Here is a 19,953-nt window from a genome sequence, read left to right as displayed (position 1 = left end):
TCTTGTGCTGAATTCTCTCACAGTTTGCAAACACTGCTGACATTGCAAACACTGCTGACATAATGAAGCTGAGGAATGATGAGGTGTGTGTAACTCACGTTGTTGATGGTGGCGGCCAGCAGCAGAGCGATGCAGGACAGGTGGAGGACCAGGAGGGCGGCGAGTAGCTCCAACATGACTGCCGGACGGAGAGAAGCACACACACAGATCACTCAGTGAGGCTCAACAGCAGCGCATGAAGCCATGAACCCGCCCTGTTCAGAGGGTGTGTGTGTGTGTGTTCAGCAGGTATGAATGAGCGGATCAAGTGTTAGCTCGATGGGTTGGAACATGTCTTCAGCATTGCACAGAAATGCCACTCCTTAAAGCAGCGTCGCTCCTCTCCACTCCAGACTCTCAGATCTCCATGCTTCTGCTGTCCCTGACCGGACACACTCCTCCCGGCCGGACACACACCAACACACACTCACACACACTCTCTTATCTGGTGTTGTGAAGCCTGGAATCCCCTCAGCTCCCGAGCGGAGGAGCAGAGAGACTGAGAAGAGTTCAGATCTTACCTGCTGAATAACAGAAGGCTGATCACTGGAGGAGGGCAACGGCACACTTCAGATGAGATCAGTGTCGACTGGAGATGTGTGCTCTCAACTGTCCCTGCAGCCGCTGTCTAGCAGGCCCCGCCCCTGACTCCGCCCCCTCACTCTATCCCACCAGCCGCTCTCTAGCAGGCCCAGCCCTGACTCCGCCCCCTCACTCTCATTACTGCCTTTACCCTCAACTGTCCCACCAGCCGCTCTCTAGCAGGCCCCGCCCCTGACTCCGCCCCCTCACTCTATCACACCAGCCGCTCTCTAGCAGGCCCCGCCCGCCCCTGACTCCGCCCCTGACTCCGCCCCCTCAATCTCATTACTGCCTTTACCCTCAACTGTCCCACCAGCCGCTCTCTAGCAGGCCCCACCCCTGACTCCGCCCCCTCACTCTATCACACCAGCCGCTCTCTAGCAGGCCCCGCCCCTGACTCCGCCCCCTCCCTCTCATTACTGCCTTTACCCTCAACTGTCCCACCAGCCGCTCTCTAGCAGGCCCCGCCCCTGACTCCGCCCCCTCACTCTATCCCACCAGCCGCTCTCTAACAGATCCCGCCCCTGACTCCGCCCCCTGACTCTCATTACTGCCTGTAGTCAGTCAAGTCAAGTCATCTTTATTTATATAGCGCTTTTTACAATACAGATTGTATCAAAGCAGCTTCACAGTGATAACATGAAAATAATACAAAAAATAATTTCATCATCATCCACCTTTAAGGCAGATCTATAATATTGTTGAATATTGAATGTCCCCAACTAAGCAAGCCAGAAGGTAAGGCAACAGCGGCAAGGAACCAAAACTCCATCAGGTGACAGAAGGGAGAAAAAAACCTTGGGAGAACCCAGGCTCAGTCGGGGGCCAGTTCTCCTCTGGCCAATGAGTAAACAGTGTATGAAGTTCAGAATGAATCAGAGTATTTGTCCAGTTCCGGTTGTTTGAAGTCGGAGTGGAGAGGAGGAGAGACTGGTTGACACTTCAGGTCAGCGGCGTCGTCGTCGTGTCCTGGCGCTGGTCCTTCATCAGATCTGGATACGGCCCGGTTCCAGTGGACAGCGGTAAACCTCGGGATAGACAGAGAGACTAATATTAGCGTAGACGCCGTCCTTCTTATGATGTACCAAGTACATCAGGATTACGGGAAGTGTTCCCGGTCCCGGCTGTTCTAAACTATGCAGCCTAATTATATAAGTCTATAATGTGTTATGTGTATGCTAGGCTGAAGAGATGTGTTTTTAGTCTAGATTTGAACTGACAGAGTGTGTCTGCTTCCCGGACAATGGTAGGAAGACTGTTCCAAAGTTTTGGTGCTAAATAGGAAAAGGATCTACCGCCAGCAGTCGATTTTGATATTCTAGGTATTATTAACTGACCGGAATTTTGAGATCGCAGTAGACGTGAAGGACTATAATGCGTTAAGAGCTCGCTCAAGTACTGCGGAGCTAAACCATTTAGTGCTTTGTAAGTGATCAGCAATATTTTAAAATTTATCCGATGTTTAATAGGCAGCCAATGCAGTGTTGACAGAACAGGGCTAATATGGTCATACTTCCTGGTTCTAGTAAGCACTCGAGCTGCTGCGTTTTGAACTAGCTGTAGTTTGTTTATTAAGCGTGCAGGGCAACCACCCAGTAGAGCATTACAATAATCTAGCCTTGAGGTCATAAACGCATGAACTAATTGTTCTGCATTATTCATTGAGAGCATATGACGTAATTTAGATATATTTTTAAGATGGAAGAAAGCGGTTTTACAGATACTAGACACATGACTTTCAAATGAAAGATTGGTATCAAAGAGCACACCCAGGTTCCTAACCGACGACGAAGACTTAACAGAGCAGCCATCAAGTGTTAGACAGTACTCTAGGTTATTACGTGTGGAAGTTTTTTGTCCAATAATTAGAATCTCTGTTTTTTCTGAATTTAGTAGTAGGAAATTACTAGTCATCCAATTTTTTATATCGGCTATGCATTCCGTTAATTTTGTGAATTCGTAGGTTTCGTTAGGTTTTGAAGAAATATACAGCTGAGTATCGTCGGCATAACAGTGAAAGCTAATTCCATGTTTCCTAATGATATCTCCTAATGGTAGCATATACAGAGTGAACAGCAGCGGTCCTAGTACTGAGCCTTGTGGTACGCCATACTGAACTTGTGATTGATAAGACATCTCTTCATTTATTGCTACAAACTGATAACGGTCAGATAAGTATGATTTAAACCATGCTAGTGCAATTCCACTAATGCCAACATAATGTTCGAGTCTATTTAAAAGGATGTTGTGGTCAATGGTGTCAAATGCAGCACTAAGATCCAGTAATACTAATAGAGAGATACAACCACGATCGGATGATAAGAGCAAATCATTTGTGACTCTAACGAGAGCTGTCTCGGTACTATGGTACGGTCTAAATCCGGACTGAAAATCCTCGCAGATATCATTTCTTTCAAGAAAGGAACACAGTTGTGAGGATACTGCTTTTTCTAATATTTTTGACAGAAATGGCAGATTAGAGATCGGCCTGTAATTGACTAGCTTTGTAGGATCAAGTTGCTGTTTTTTAACAAGCGGTTTAATCATAGCTAGCTTAAAGGTTTTTGGTACGTATCCTAGAGACAAAGATGAATTAATGATATTAAGAAGAGGATCTATGACATCTGGAAGCATCTCTTTCAGCAGCTTAGTCGGTATAGGGTCTAACATGCACGTTGTCGATTTAGATGATTTGACGAGTTTGCAAAATTCTTCCTCTCCTATAGCAATGAATGAATCAAATTTTCCCTCAGGGAGACTACAATGCACTTCCTGATGCGATACTGTATTAGACGGTTGCATAGTTATAATTTTGTCCCTGATATTATCGATCTTATAAGTGAAGAAGTTCATAAAGTCATTACTGCTGTGTTGCATGGAAACTTCTGGGCTTGAAGCTTTCTTTTTCGTTAGTTTAGCCACTGTTTCAAATAAATACCTAGGATTATGTTTATTATCTTCTAATAGGGTTGAAAAATAAGCAGATCTAGCAGCTTTTAAAGCCTCTCTGTAAGCAATCGAGCTCTCCTTCCATGAAATCCTAAACACCTCTAGTTTTGTTTTCTTCCAGTTGCGCTCCATTTTTCTGGCTGCTCTCTTAAGGGCCTGAGTGTGCTCGTTGTGCCACGGCGTTGGACTATGTTCTTTAATCTTCTTTAAGCGCAGCGGAGCAACTGTGTCTAAAGTGCTGGAAAAGAGAGAGTTAAAAGTTTCTGTTGCAATATCAAGTTCTTCTAAGCTATCCGGGATGCTGAGATGATGAAACTGATTAGGAAGATTATTGATAAAGCAATCTTTAGTGGCAGAAGTGATCGGTCTAACATATTTATAACACGGAGTCGGCTTTGCAGCCTTGGCTAAATGTAATTTACACGAGACTAGATAGTGATCTGAGATGTCATCGCTCTGTTGCAGTATTTCAACGGCATCAATATCTATTCCATGTGATAGTATTAGATCTAAAGTATGATTACGACAATGAGTCGGTCCTGACACGTGTTGTCTAACTCCAATTGAGTTTATAATGTCTTTAAATGCCAATCCCAATGCATCTTTTTCATTATCTATGTGTATATTAAAGTCACCAACAATTAGTACTTTATCTACAGCCAATACTAATTCTGATAGAAAGTCCGCAAATTCTTTGATAAAGTCTGTATGGTGCCCTGGTGGCCTGTATACAGTAGCCAGCAGAATTTTCAAACGTGATTTATCGTTTACACTAGATATTTTTACATTAAGCACCAACACTTCAAAAGAATTATATTTACAACTAGATTTCTTAGTGGTTTTGAAAATATTACTATAAATTACAGCAACACCTCCTCCTTTGCGTTTCAGACGAGGTTCATGTTTATAACCGTAATCTTGTGGGGTTGACTCATTTAAAGCAATGTAATCGTTTGGTTTTAGCCAGGTTTCTGTTAAACACAGCACATCTAGGTTATAATCTGTAATCATATCATTAACTATTAGCGCTTTTGAAGTAAGAGATCGAATATTCAGCAACCCAAGCTTTATCATTTGCTCATTTGTATTATATCTGTTTTTTATTTGTTGAACATCAATTAAATTTTTAACCTTAGATGGGTTTGAACGTATTTTGGATTTCCAAGTTCGGGGAACAGACACAGTCTCTATATGATGATATCTCGGTGAAAGAGGCTCTATGTGATGGGATTTATCTGACCTTGGTGACGTGAGGCCGCTAGCAGACGGTCGGTTAAGCCAGTCTGTCTGCTTCCTGACCTGAGGCCCAGATTGTCATGTTTTAGCTCTAAGACTATGAGCCAAATTACTAGAGAGAAGAGCAGCACCATCCCAGGAGGGATGAATACCATCTCTTTTCAACAGGTCAGGTTTGCCCCAAAAACTTTTCCAATTGTCTATGAATTCTATATTATTCTGCGGACACCACCCAGACAGCCAGCCATTGAGTGAACACAATCTACTAACTATCTCATCACTCCGGCGAACAGGAAGGGGGCCAGAGCAAATTACAGTGCTTGACATCGTACTTGCGAGTTCACACACCTCTTTAATATTAATTTTGGTGATCTCCGACTGGCGAAGTCGAACATCATTAGTGCCGACGTGAATAATAATCTTAGAGAATTTACGTTTAGCATTAGCCAGCACTTTCAAATTTGCTTTGATGTCAGGCGCTCTGGCTCCCGGCAAACATGTGACTATGGTGGCTGGTGTCTCTATTTTCACGTTCCGTGTAATAGAATCGCCAATAACTAGGGCACAATCAGAATAATTCTCAGTGGGTGTTTCACTGAGCGGGGCAAATCGATTTGTTATCGGAACGGAAAAGGGGTTTTTTGATCCGCGACTACAGCGATCTCTCACTGTCACCCATCTGCCCTGCTGCACGGGCTCTACTTCAGCCGGAACCGACTCATGTAAAGAGTTCACTAGGCTAGGCGCATCCAAAATAGTATCTAAAGCTCTAGCACTCTTCTTACTATTCTCGATTAAAGTTTGGATGCGTGTCTCTAGTTCTGAAATCTTCTCCGTCAGCCTGACTGTCTCCTTGCATTTATCACATATAAATCCTATATTGCCGACAGAGAAGGCTATGGTAAACATGTGACATGAAGTGCAGGTGACAATAACAGGAGAAGACATTACTCACCGTGTTTGTTGACTGATTCTTACTCACCTGGGCTTTTATGAACTCAAAGGCGCGGGCGCGCGAGAGAAAAATAAATAACTGAGCGCACGGGTGGTGCGTTAAAAGGCTAGCGAGTTAGCGTATTGTGCTGACAATAACGGAAGCTAGCAATGTCAGGTTAATCTGAGATGTTGAGTAAGATGTATTTAGTAGTATAAACAACTAGAATTTATAATAAATGATGGTTCAAAACAGAAAGAAATACGAAGCTAATACGAGGCTTAGACGCAGCAAACAAACTCACAGCAGCAGCAGTCACAGCGAGGCAGACAGGAGCAATCGATCATCGATCAAATCAGAGTGGAACTGCAACCAGTCAGCTGTACCCTCAACTATCCCACTAGCTGCTCTCTAACAGGCCCCCGCCCCTGACTCCGCCCCCTCACTCTCATTACTGCCCTTTCCCTGAACTATCCCACTAGCCGCTCTCTAGCAGGCCCCGCCCCTGACTCCGCCGCCTCACTCTCATTACTGCCCATTCCCTGAACTATCTCACCAGCCGCTCTCTAGCAGGCCCCGCCCCTGACTCCGCCCCCTCACTCTCATTACTGCCCATTCCCTGAACTATCCCACCAGCCGCTCTCTAGCAGGCCCCGCCCCTGACTCCGCCCCCTCACTCTCATTACTGCCCATTCCCTGAACTATCCCACCAGCCGCTCTCTAGCAGGCCCCGCCCCTGACTCCGCCCCCTCACTCTCATTACTGCCCATTCCCTGAACTATCCCACCAGCCGCTCTCTAACAGGCCCCGCCCCTGACTCCGCCCCTCACTCTCATTACTGCCTTTACTCTCAACTGTCCCACCAGCCGCTCTCTAGTAGGCCCCGCCCCTGACTCCGCCCCCTCACTCTCATTACTGCCCATTCCCTGAACTATCCCACAGCCCCTCTCTAACAGGCCCCGCCCCTGACCCCGCCCCCTCAATCTATCCCACCAGCCACTCTCTAACAGGCCCCGCCCCTGACTCCGCCCCTCACTCTCATTACTGCCCATTCCCTGAACTATCCCACCAGTCGCTCTCTAACAGGCCCCGCCCCTGACTCCGCCCCCTCACTCTCATTCCTGTAGTGTTTCTCTTTCTCAAAGGGTGTAGCGTTTAGGAAGGTCCTGACAAGCCCTTTTCCCGCCGGCTCTGTGAAAGCTTTCTGTAACTGATAACACCAATGACTGGCTCTCTCTCTCTCTCACACACACACACACACACACACACACACACACACACACACACACACACAGACCATCACTCACACCAACCACTGAAAGCTTTAATGCTGGATTTAAAATCAGGACACGAGACACATGATGGAGTCGCCACTGATATCCTCTAATAACTGTAGAAAATGATGATCATTATTGTCAAATGTGGACCAGATCCCATGAACTTTAGATGCGATTCAGTCCAACTGGCCTGTCCAATAGTTTTAGTGCTTAATAGGAAAATGACCACCAACCGTTTACTGACAAACTGGTCACATATTTTTATATGTCTCAAAACAATTATTAGAAATAGATATTAGAAATCAGTCTGGAAAACAGTAGCTATGCCAGATATTATTCTAATGAGAGTCTCTAGATGCCAGAGTTCAGTAAAGCTTTTCAGTAATGTCTAAAATAATGAATGCTGTAATGTTAAGCAGAACTGATGTTTTCAACTGAGATGCGGAGCTTTGAGCTCATAAGCTGATCATGAAGGAGTTGCTGAGATGTTGAAAGAAGGCTTGGTGTCTGAGATATTTGTTGCCCGGATCCATAAAAACACCAAACACTTCATTTAGTCCTGTTGTTTTCGGTCTTTGCTGTGGTTTTTTGTGAAATGTGTTTCAGTGATTCCCAGTGAGTAAATACACACACACACACACATACACACACACACACCCTGTGTGACAGACACACACCCTAACGAGAAGACGGGATCATTTAGAAATGTTGTCCAACCAGATTTCACCTGCAGGACAGATACAACCTCACCTGAGCAGCAGAACACACACACACACACACACACACACACACACACACACACACACACACACACACAATAACGTCTTTGTGTAAGAACAAGAAAGTCCTGCGTCAACCATGTGTATAATCCGTTATGATCTTTCTTCAATCATCTCCTGTTATCCACCCTGTGTGTGTGTGTGTGTGTGTGTGTGTGTGTGTGTGTGTGTGTGTGTGTGTGTGTGTGTGTGTGTGTGTGTGTGTGTGTGTGTGTGTGTGTGTGTGTGTGTGTGTGATGAACATCAGACAGTGTTTTGAAATGCTTTTTATTGTTGCGTGTTTGTGTTGAAATCAGGATGGGAATGTTTTGGACGCTCCCATATTTCAGTTCTCATACTCACATGTTCCCACACGCACACACACACACACACACACACACACACACACGCGCACACACACACACACACACACACACACACACACACACACACACACACACACACACACACACACACACTCTCTCTTTCTTTCAAACCGGTCTCATCCATCTCACACACATTTTTTATAAAGTACCCTAATCTGCTACTATTAAAAAACATTAAGGTTACTAATGTTCATCTTCATTTTATAATTATATGCATGATTCAACATATACTGATTATTTATTCATATTTTATAGAAAGAACAACTGTATGGGTCTCTCTCTGTGAATGACATCCAGACGTTCATATTTTTCTTGAGCTTAAAAGAAAACAACTGCAGTTGCCAAGCAACTCAACATGACATGAGTCACCAGTCGCCGCACCCTCACACACTTCACACACACTCACACACACTCCGTCCCACAGATGAAGAGAGACGCACCCTCACACACTTCACACACACACTGACACACACTCCGTCCCACAGATGAGGGGTTGCACACACTGCTGCTGGCTGTTTCAAGCATAGCATCATCATCATTATTATTATTATTATATTATTATTAGTTCATTGAATTAGTTGAAAAAATACATTAATCACATTTATTTAAAAAAATAATGAAGACCCTAATGAAGACGATGTCAGGCAAATCTGCAATCAAGATGTAATCAGAAATAACTTGCATGAAATCATTTAAACATTTAACGCTGATTCACGCCAAGAAGTGTGAATGTATATGAATATATTGATAAGTTTAATGATAACTACAATGATAACAATATTAGCATTCTAGATAGGCAGCCTAGAGTCCACACTGGGACACTTAGAAGCGAGATAAAGTCTCCAGAACAGTCAGGTTTAGGCAGAAAGCGCTGAACCTGGACCGGCTAAGCAGACGAAACCCGTTCCTGAAGAGCAGGGATGTCTAAATTATACAACTGTTCACTTGTAGACTGATGGGAATATTCCAGCATTTATTGGTGAACTGCTGTGGGAGGAGCTTCACTGATGATGCGATTGCAGTGGGAGGAGCTTCACTGATGGTGAATCTGATCAGCCTAAATCAAAGATATATCCTTACAGTTATTGGGCCCAAACACAAGGCAGGAAGTGTTCATGAGAGCGCTTGCAAGTCCCCTATGAGCTTGACCAACACCAAAGCCAACAGGAGGGTGATCTTGAGCAAGAGGGGCCTCAGTTCAGCCATCTGAGGACCTTGAGGACCTTGGACAGGTCCCAACCTTTCTAACCCCGTCAGGAACTTTTTAAGTCAGCCGTTCTGACGGGTTGGCGAGCCACTGGAAACCCACGGAGGTATCCTGGGCCGAGAGGGATTGGCGGGCCAAGGGTATGGTTGGATGAGAGGGATTGGCGGGCCACCGGGGTATGATGGGACGAGAGGGATTGGCGGGCCAAGGGTATGCTGGGCCGGGAGGGATTGGCGGGCCAAGGGTATGCTGGGCCGGGAGGGATTGGCGGGCCACCGGGGTATGATGGGACGAGAGGGATTGGCGGGCCAAGGGTATGCTGGGCCGGGAGGGATTGGCGGGCCAAGGGTATGGTGGGCCGGGAGAGATTGGCGGGCCAAGGGTATGGTGGGCCGGGAGAGATTGGCGGGCCAAGGGTATGGTGGGCCGGGAGGGATTGGCGGGCCAAGGGTATGGTGGGCCGAGAGGGATTGGCGGGCCAAGGGTATGATGGGACGAGAGGGATTGGCGGGCCAAGGGTATGGTGGGCCGGGAGAGATTGGCGGGCCAAGGGTATGGTGGGCCGGGAGGGATTGGCGGGCCAAGGGTATGGTGGGCCGAGAGGGATTGGCGGGCCAAGGGTATGCTGGGCCGGGAGGGATTGGCGGGCCACCGGGGTATGATGGGACGAGAGGGATTGGCGGGCCAAGGGTATGGTGGGCCGGGAGGGATTGGCGGGCCAAGGGTATGATGGGCCGAGAGGGATTGGCGGGCCAAGGGTATGATGGGCCGAGAGGGATTGGCGGGCCACCGGGGTATGATGGGACGAGAGGGATTGGCGGGTCACCGGGGTATGATGGGCCGAGAGGGATTGGCGGGCCAAGGGTATGCTGGGCCGGGAGGGATTGGCGGGCCAAGGGTATGCTGGGCCGAGAGGGATTGGCGGGCCAAGGGTATGGTGGGCCGGGAGGGATTGGCGGGCCAAGGGTATGGTGGGCCGAGAGGGATTGGCGGGCCAAGGGTATGCTGGGCCGGGAGGGATTGGCGGGCCACCGGGGTATGATGGGACGAGAGGGATTGGCGGGCCAAGGGTATGGTGGGCCGGGAGGGATTGGCGGGCCAAGGGTATGGTGGGCCGGGAGAGATTGGCGGGCCAAGGGTATGGTGGGCCGGGAGAGATTGGCGGGCCAAGGGTATGGTGGGCCGGGAGGGATTGGCGGGCCAAGGGTATGATGGAACGAGAGGGATTGGCAGGCCACCGGGGTATGATGGGACGAGAGGGATTGGCGGGCCAAGGGTATGATGGGCCGGGAGGGATTGGCGGGCCAAGGGTATGATGGGCCGAGAGGGATTGGCGGGCCAAGGGTATGATGGGCCGAGAGGGATTGGCGGGCCACCGGGGTATGATGGGACGAGAGGGATTGGCGGGTCACCGGGGTATGATGGGACGAGAGGGATTGGCGGGTCACCGGGGTATGATGGGCCGAGAGGGATTGGCGGGCCAAGGGTATGATGGGACGAGAGGGATTGGCGGGCCACCGGGGTATGGTGGGCCGAGAGGGATTGGCGGGCCAAGGGTATGGTGGGACGAGAGGGATTGGCGGGCCAAGGGTATGATGGGACGAGAGGGATTGGCGGGCCAAGGGTATGCTGGGCCGGGAGGGATTGGCGGGCCAAGGGTATGCTGGGCCGAGAGGGATTGGCGGGCCAAGGGTATGGTGGGCCGGGAGGGATTGGCGGGCCAAGGGTATGGTGGGCCGAGAGGGATTGGCGGGCCAAGGGTATGCTGGGCCGGGAGGGATTGGCGGGCCACCGGGGTATGATGGGACGAGAGGGATTGGCGGGCCAAGGGTATGGTGGGCCGGGAGGGATTGGCGGGCCAAGGGTATGGTGGGCCGGGAGAGATTGGCGGGCCAAGGGTATGGTGGGCCGAGAGGGATTGGCGGGCCAAGGGTATGCTGGGCCGAGAGGGATTGGCGGGCCAAGGGTATGGTGGGCCGGGAGGGATTGGCGGGCCAAGGGTATGGTGGGCCGAGAGGGATTGGCGGGCCAAGGGTATGCTGGGCCGGGAGGGATTGGCGGGCCACCGGGGTATGATGGGACGAGAGGGATTGGCGGGCCAAGGGTATGGTGGGCCGGGAGGGATTGGCGGGCCAAGGGTATGGTGGGCCGGGAGAGATTGGCGGGCCAAGGGTATGGTGGGCCGGGAGAGATTGGCGGGCCAAGGGTATGGTGGGCCGGGAGGGATTGGCGGGCCAAGGGTATGATGGAACGAGAGGGATTGGCAGGCCACCGGGGTATGATGGGACGAGAGGGATTGGCGGGCCAAGGGTATGGTGGGCCGGGAGGGATTGGCGGGCCAAGGGTATGATGGGCCGAGAGGGATTGGCGGGCCAAGGGTATGATGGGCCGAGAGGGATTGGCGGGCCACCGGGGTATGATGGGCCGAGAGGGATTGGCGGGCCAAGGGTATGATGGGCCGAGAGGGATTGGCGGGCCAAGGGTATGATGGGACGAGAGGGATTGGCGGGCCACCGGGATATGCTGGGCCGGGAGGGATTGGCGGGCCAAGGGTATGATGGGACGAGAGGGATTGGCGGGCCAAGGGTATGATGGGCCGAGAGGGATTGGCGGGCCAAGGGTATGATGGGACGAGAGGGATTGGCCAAGGTGCTGCTGACAACAGCTGTTCCAGCTCTGGGAGCCAAGCTTGGTTCCGCCAGAGCAGGTCCACTAGAAGGACCAACCGTCTGTCCTTCCCTATCCGTTGGGAAGTCCAAATCATCTGAACCATCTAGCGGTGGAGTCTCCATTCTCCTGGAGATAGGACAGCTCCTGGAGTGGAGTATGTATATATATGTGTATCCTCTCTGAGACACTCCCCTCTGTCTCCACTGAGAGATCCACTGATTGTCCCCATGGGTTAGTCTGCCTGCCTTCACAGAGCACAGGTTGTGCTGTGTACAGCGGGCCCCTTTATATGGTTTATATAGGCTACCAATGTCATGTGGTGCCCCTTCACATCTGGCAAGAAGGCTCTCAGTGCCAGGAAAACTGGCATATATCCAGGCAGTTACTGTGTCAGTGCAGTTCCCGGTCCTTCAAGGGCCCGAACACTGGGCTGCCGAGCTGAAGGCATCCATGACCACTTTGGAGACCGTGCCCAGGTCCACTCCTGATTGCTACAGATGGGGTGTTGTCCAAGGGCCTGACCCTGAGATTGAGCCATCCCAGACACCAAGCATGGCTGGATCTAACTATATTAGTGTCCTATCAGTAATCGATAACTGTAATAACTTTAATGATAACTAAATAACCACACCAGTGTTCTGTTTATTCTAAACATGTTGAAAAACATCCTGTCATCTGCTGCTTTAAAAGCTTGATCTCTTTACAGCAGGATTCATTCTGATTGGCTTTATATGTTTTTATGGTTCATCAGCTGCAAAATAAATCAGTCTGAAAGTGATTCCAGTGATATCATTCCTCCGTGTCCTTGTAGTTGTGGTGTTTCACTATTAGAGTTAGAGCGATTATTGAAACGTTATTGTTATAGTTATTGTTGTTGGAGATACTTGGGAATAGAGCATTGAAACATCAAGAAGAAGAAAAAGATTTGCCTACTATATCCCAAAATCCTGTGTGTGTGGTTTGGCATTTCGTGGAACCAATTAAATAGTGTCTATTTCTGTTGGAACTAATCTTTTAAACTAAACCATGGCAATTCAGTTTGAGTGATTAAATGTTTGCTTCGTCTGAAGTTTGTTTGTTGTAGAGCATTCGCCATGAGCTTATGGTCTGAAACCTTCATACAAGGTAAGTCCCAATGCACGTAGTTATGCATTATTTGCTGGTTTGTAGTATAAATAGTGTGATTAGTGTGTTCAGACTGAAAATCCCAACAAGAAAAGGTGCACTTATACAAATACCCGGATAATTCACTTAACCCATAAGAACCCACTGTGACGCGGGCGTCACAAACACTGGTGATTATCTGGAAAGGTATTTTCAAAGCATTATCCCTCACTTTCAACCCAGGAAGTCCCTAAGTGACATTTAAAGAACACCCAGGTTCAGTCATGTGACAATGTGTGCATTTTTGTTGCCATGGCAACATTTCCAAAATGGTGGCCTGTCTGGTCTGCACTTGTTGCAGTGTCAGCAATTTTTAAAAACGCTTGTTTTTGTTACTAAAGGTATGTTTCAACCCATACAACAATTCTAATGTTTTAATAACATATCCTAGATTACACTTGACCTGATTTTAATACCTTTCTTGTACAAATTGATATAATACAAGTTATGAAAATATTGTGGTGACATATGTCACATAGGGCTTTTAACCTTAAAACAGTAGGTGGAATTTTGATGTGACGTATGTCACATTAAGAAAAATGGTAATGAGCTGCTCAAATACTTTAGCTGATTCAATTATTTTAGGGTTATATATGTTCTGCTGCTCATTTCAAAGCATATTTTAACAAATGTAAAAAAAAAAAAAAGCCAAATTAATAACATTGTTTTTAAGGACAATTGTTTTAAGGACAATGTAAGGGCCCACAGCCATTACATATTTAAAACAGTAATATTGTATACTAAACCTAAACTAATCTTGACAAACTATATATAATTTGAAAGCTTACAATCTCTAGTTTACATATTTGGTGACTGATTTTCAAAATAAATTACAGAGGAGCCGTAATTTATCAATTTGCAACAAATATGTTCATACTCCTAAGGCGAGTTCAGACCTTTATTTTGAAATAGTGAAGAACATTAAAAATCATGAAAGAATGGTAGAAACCTCAGTTTGTTTTCACGCCAAGAGTTCAAAAGATAGCATCCATTCAACTCTTTTAGAAAAAAAGATCTGAAAATGTTTTGAATAAAGAAAATAATATTAATAGATTCAGCATTAGTGATGTGGCAGCGAGCTATAATGCACATACAGCCAGCAGCCATATCACCCTGTACCCCGAGACTGGTGTCCCACTGAAGCTGAGCGGGGCTGAGCTGGTTAGTACCTGGATGGGAGACCTCCTGAGAACACCAGGTTGCTGCTGGTAGAGGTGTTAGTGAGGCCAGCAGGGGGCGCTCACCCTGTGGTCTGTGCGGGTCCTAACGCCCCAGTGTAGTGACGGGGACACTATACTGACAAAGAGCGCCGTCCTTTGGATGAGACGTTAAACCGAGGTCCTGACTCTCTGTGGTCATTAAAAATCCCAGGATGTCCTTCGAAAGAGTAGGGGTGTAACCCCGGCATCCTGGCCAAATTTGCCCAGTGGCCTCTGTCCATCATGGCCTCCTCATCATCCCCATACACTGATTGGCTTCATCACTGTCTCCTCTCCACCAGTAAGCTGGTGTGTGGTGGGCGTTCTGGCGTAATATGGCTGCCGTCGCATCACCAGGTGGATGCTGCACATTGGTGGTGGTTGAGGAGATTCCCCCCTTCTATGTAAAGCGCTTTGAGTGTCCAGAAAGGCGCTATATAAATGTAATTAATTATTATCATTATTATTATTATTATTATTATTATACGTGATCTTCTGTGTTTCTTAGAGGTTGAGTTCATTTCAAAATCTGCCAAACTTCCAACACTACTTCTGAATAGGATGTGTACTTCATAAATTGTATGAAAATTGTAAAAATGATGGTTCAGACTCAAACCACATATGGAGATGGAGGCGCCCTTATATGGGCAGTGATGTCCACTAGTGGAGAAGTGTGGTACTGCGCCCAAACTACATCTCACCGAACGCTCATTTCAAGAGATATCAATCTAACATTTGAAACACAACTTGTTCAGATTTTTGCCTTTGAATTTGTTGCATTTTTAGAGTCCACCAGGTTTTGAAAATATATATTTTATATAAAATATGAATAATAAAATGTTTAATATTGTACATTTTCATAAACTCAAACTTCTATAACTTTTTTTCTTTTTAACTTTCTTAATTTATTTAACTTCTACAAAAATCTGCCAAATGTCTTCTATAAAACAAGACAATCTTACATCTATATTCCAAAGCATTCTTGAATTACAGCCATTTAAGGACAAAGAAGACTAAATCTATTTATGAGAAATAAAAGCCCAATGTGACATTACAAATCTTTGACAAGGAGGGGTTGTATTTCAAAAACAACTGCAGAAACATGTTTTAAGTGGTCCATTTGGTCTGTTTTATATCCCCCATAATTTTCCTATAAGGGGAAATTGTTCCGGGTTCTTATGGGTTAATTAACCGGGGAAAAGAGGTGTGCTCGACTGTCACAGTTTTAATTACATAGTCAAAGAGGAAGTGCTATCAGAGGACATAACCTACTAAACCTCATACACTGTGGCTCAGTACACAGCATTGAGTGCATAGTCTAAGTGTGTAGTGTATAGTATGTTACTTGTGACCAAAATAAAGAGACATCACTGACTGAGAATGTAACAGAGCTGCTGCTCTCTAGTGGCCGTACTCGTGTACTGCACACAAACACACACACACACACACACACACACACACACACACACACACACACACACACACACACACACACACACACACACACACATGTCAGTTTGAAGTTTATGTGATGTGTTGAGGATAATTGGAGTCCTTCAATCTGGCGTTTTTTTTCTATTTTCCTTTATATTATTTCTTTCACTTGAAAGTTATGACGGATAAGTAAGGATATTCATTTATTGGATTTATTGAATTGCCGCCATTCATTAAGAATAGTGAAATTGAACGAGCTCTTGCGAGTTACGTAAAGTTTGCTAGTCCAGTTAAAATGATTTCTCTTGGTTGCAGAAATGAGGCCTTGAAGCACGTGTTATCATTCAGAATCGTATTTGGTGTATGCGAGCACCGGGAATAATAAATGCTTTGAATGTGGAGACATTGTGCATAAGAGGGTTGCATGTCCACACAAGGCTCAGAATGTGGATGATGGAGATCGTGAAGTAGATCGAGGAACACAACCTCAGACTGTGGGTGAAGTACAGGATAGTGGCGTTGCTGTGCTTGACAATAAGAGGCCAGTGAGGAGCCTACTGGTAATGCGAACACCAGCAGGGACACTGAGGAGCCCAGTGAGGAGCCTACTGGTAATGTGAACACAGGCAGAGACACTGAGGAGCCCAGTGAGGAGCCTACTGGTAATGTGAACACCAGCAGGGACACTGAGGAGCCCAGTGAGGAGCCTACTGGTAATGTGAACACCAGCAGGGACACTGAGGAGCCCAGTGAGGAGCCTACTGGTAATGTGAACACCAGCAGGGACACTGAGGAGCCCAGTGAGGAGCCTACTGGTAATGTGAACACCAGCAGGGACACTGAGGAGCCCAGTGAGGAGCCTACTGGTAATGTGAACACCAGCAGGGACACTGAGGAGCCCAGTGAGGAGCCTACTGGTAATGTGAACACAGGCAGGGACACTGAGGAGCCCAGTGAGGAGCCTACTGGTAATGTGAACACAGGCAGGGACACTGAGGAGCCCAGTGAGGAGCCTACTGGTAATGTGAACACCAGCAGGGACACTGAGGAGCCCAGTGAGGAGCCTACTGGTAATGTGAACACCAGCAGGGACACTGAGGAGCCCAGTGAGGAGCCTACTGGTAATGTGAACACCAGCAGGGACACTGAGGAGCCCAGTGAGGAGCCTACTGGTAATGTGAACACCAGCAGGGACACTGAGGAGCCCAGTGAGGAGCCTACTGGTAATGTGAACACCAGCAGGGACACTGAGGAGCCCAGTGAGGAGCCTACTGGTAATGTGAACACCAGCAGGGACACTGAGGAGCCCAGTGAGGAGCCTACTGGTAATGTGAACACCAGCAGGGACACTGAGGAGCCCAGTGAGGAGCCTACTGGTAATGTGAACACCAGCAGGGACACTGAGGAGCCCAGTGAGGAGCCTACTGGTAATGTGAACACCAGCAGGGACACTGAGGAGCCCAGTGAGGAGCCTACTGGTAATGTGAACACCAGCAGGGACACTGAGGAGCCCAGTGAGGAGCCTACTGGTAATGTGAACACCAGCAGGGACACTGAGGAGCCCAGTGAGGAGCCTACTGGTAATGTGAACACAGGCAGGGACACTGAGGAGCCCAGTGAGGAGCCTACTGGTAATGTGAACACCAGCAGCGACACTGAGGAGCCCAGTGAGGAGCCTAGTGAGGAGCCTAGTGAGGAGCCTAGTGATGAGCCTACTGGTAATGTGAACACCAGCAGCGACACTGAGGAGCCTAGTGAGGAGCCTAGTGATGAGCCTAGTGAGGAGCCTAGTGAGGAGCCTAGTGAGGAGCCTACTGGTAATGTGAACACCAGCAGCGACACTGAGGAGCCTAGTGAGGAGCCTAGTGAGGAGCCTACTGGTAATGTGAACACCAGCAGGGACACTGAGGAGCCCAGTGAGGAGCCTACTGGTAATGTGAACACCAGCAGGGACACTGAGGAGCCTAGTGAGGAGCCTACTGGTAATGTGAACACCAGCAGGGACACTGAGGAGCCCAGTGAGGAGCCTACTGGTAATGTGAACACCAGCAGGGACACTGAGGAGCCCAGTGAGGAGCCTACTGGTAATGTGAACACCAGCAGGGACACTGAGGAGCCTAGTGAGGAGCCTACTGGTAATGTGAACACCAGCAGGGACACTGAGGAGCCCAGTGAGGAGCCTACTGGTAATGTGAACACCAGCAGGGACACTGAGGAGCCCAGTGAGGAGCCTACTGGTAATGTGAACACCAGCAGGGACACTGAGGAGCCCAGTGAGGAGCCTACTGGTAATGTGAACACCAGCAGGGACACTGAGGAGCCCAGTGAGGAGCCTACTGGTAATGTGAACACCAGCAGGGACACTGAGGGGATGAGGAGGGCTGATGAAGTGACAGTGACAGCAGGAGTGAGTGGAGGAGGTGTAGAAAGCGTGATTCGTGCGGTTGCTGGAAGTGAAGTTGAGCCACAGCCTGGAACATCACAGGGCTGTGAGATGAGGAACGAGGACCATGAGATGTTGGAGGACGGGGCCTGTTCGGAGATCTCTGACTTTGGTTCCCAAGTTGTGGGAGATGTGTATACATTGCAGGAAATAAACGATTTCTTGGATGTAACTTTTGGTAAAATAGTTGAAGTGATTTCTTCCCAGATGTGGATAGGTGTATTGCTTCGGTTATTGTGCTACAGAGAACAGTAAGCCTTGATGAACTAAGTAAGAAGAAGAGATTTCGTTTGAAGAAAATCTTAACGAAATTACGTCAGGGTAAATCTCGTGCTTCAAACTATTAAAGCAATGATTAAGTTGCGCAGGGTGTCTCTCTTACTTTGGTTTCTTTTTCTGTCCCTTTTAGAAGTGTCTGGGGGTGGCTCCAGAAATATAAATCAACCCCAGAGTGTCTGGGGTTGGCTCCTGAAATATAAATGGGGGTAGAGACAGGAAGAAATTGGCAATGGTCTCAGAATTTTTGAAAATTAAACAGATTAATGTTGCCTTTTTACAGGAAACGCACACTGATAATTTAAAATAGTTTAAAACTAGATTAAAGACGCATCTCTTTAGCCAAGCATTCACATGATGCATCTCATACCTTTTATACTACAGTTAAATCAGATCAAATGCATTCATATTATGAACAGCAGCTACGCTAATTATTTCCCATCTGCCTTTTTTGTTGTTATCTCGGGACGCCTGTCCCTATAACTCAAATAGAGTTCGTCAGCTCCAGTTATGTATCCAGCCTCTCATGGAGACTTCAGATGCCCCAACGCCTGTGATGAGACGACTCAACGCCTGTGATGAGACGACTCGACGCCTGTGATGAGACGACCCAACGCCTGTGAAGAGACGACCCAACGCCTGTGAAGAGACGACCCAACGCCTGTGATGAGACGACCCAACGCCTGTGAAGAGACGACCCAACGCCTGTGAAGAGACGACCCAACGCCTGTGATGAGACGACCCAACGCCTGTGATGAGACGACTCAACGCCTGTGATGAGACGACTCGACGCCTGTGAAGAGACGACCCAACGCCGGCGATATGTTATGCCCTAAATTTTATGATTAACTAACTGTATTTTGTGTGTATATTTTTGAAATGCATTTTCTGTAAAGCTGCTTTGAAACAATATGTATTGTGAAAAGCGCTATACAAATAAACTTGAATTGAATTGAATAATAATAATGAAACAGAATGGGGTATGTGGTGGGGTGGAAAACTCGTTTTAAGTCATGGGTCAAATAATAGTGCTGGGGTTGCCATTTTATTTTCAAAGAGCATGAATGTCAATATTTTAAATGTTGATGAAATTGAAAAGGGCAGGCTTATAATAAAATGTAAATGTAAAATGTAATAACACAAATAGAGTTTGGAGGTTTTTTGTTTGCTTTTGTTAATGTATATGTCCCGAACAATGGGTCAGAGAGGGTGAGGTTTTTTATGAAACTGAATGAATCTCTTACAAAACTTGATGATGGTGTGTGTATTATTGTAGGGGGAGACTGGAACTGGTGTGTGTATTATTGTAGGGGGAGACTGGAACTGTACAACAGATTTCACTGTTGATAGAAATGGTGAAGAACCTCACAATCAATCTAGTGTAGTCCTATCTAAAATA

At 47.3% G+C, this 19,953-nt stretch overlaps 2 protein-coding genes across 2 annotated transcripts in view; both read right to left on the bottom strand.

Annotated features, from left to right (window-relative positions):
• Positions 1 to 758, bottom strand: part of LOC307006895 (epithelial membrane protein 1) — a 10,941-nt gene extending 10,183 nt beyond the window's left edge. Inside the window, exons 1-2 of the mRNA XM_079628385.1 lie at positions 561 to 758; positions 99 to 178 (exon numbers count right to left, since the gene is read on the bottom strand). Coding sequence (XP_079484511.1) covers positions 99 to 176 — 78 coding nt within the window. The 5' untranslated portion in view covers positions 177 to 178; positions 561 to 758. The remainder of the gene's footprint in view (positions 1 to 98; positions 179 to 560) is intronic.
• Positions 1 to 19,953, bottom strand: part of LOC307006888 (uncharacterized protein) — a gene marked incomplete at its 3' end in the record, with an annotated part of 285,408 nt that overhangs the window by 229,050 nt on the left and 36,405 nt on the right. The window lies entirely within an intron of this gene.

The sequence above is a fragment of the Phoxinus phoxinus genome (genome assembly GCF_949152265.1).
Source record: "Phoxinus phoxinus genome assembly, chromosome: 1".
Lineage (NCBI taxonomy): Eukaryota > Metazoa > Chordata > Actinopteri > Cypriniformes > Leuciscidae > Phoxinus > Phoxinus phoxinus.
The sequence above is the reverse complement of the archived record's forward strand: the minus strand, read 5'-3'. Positions and strand labels throughout refer to the sequence as shown.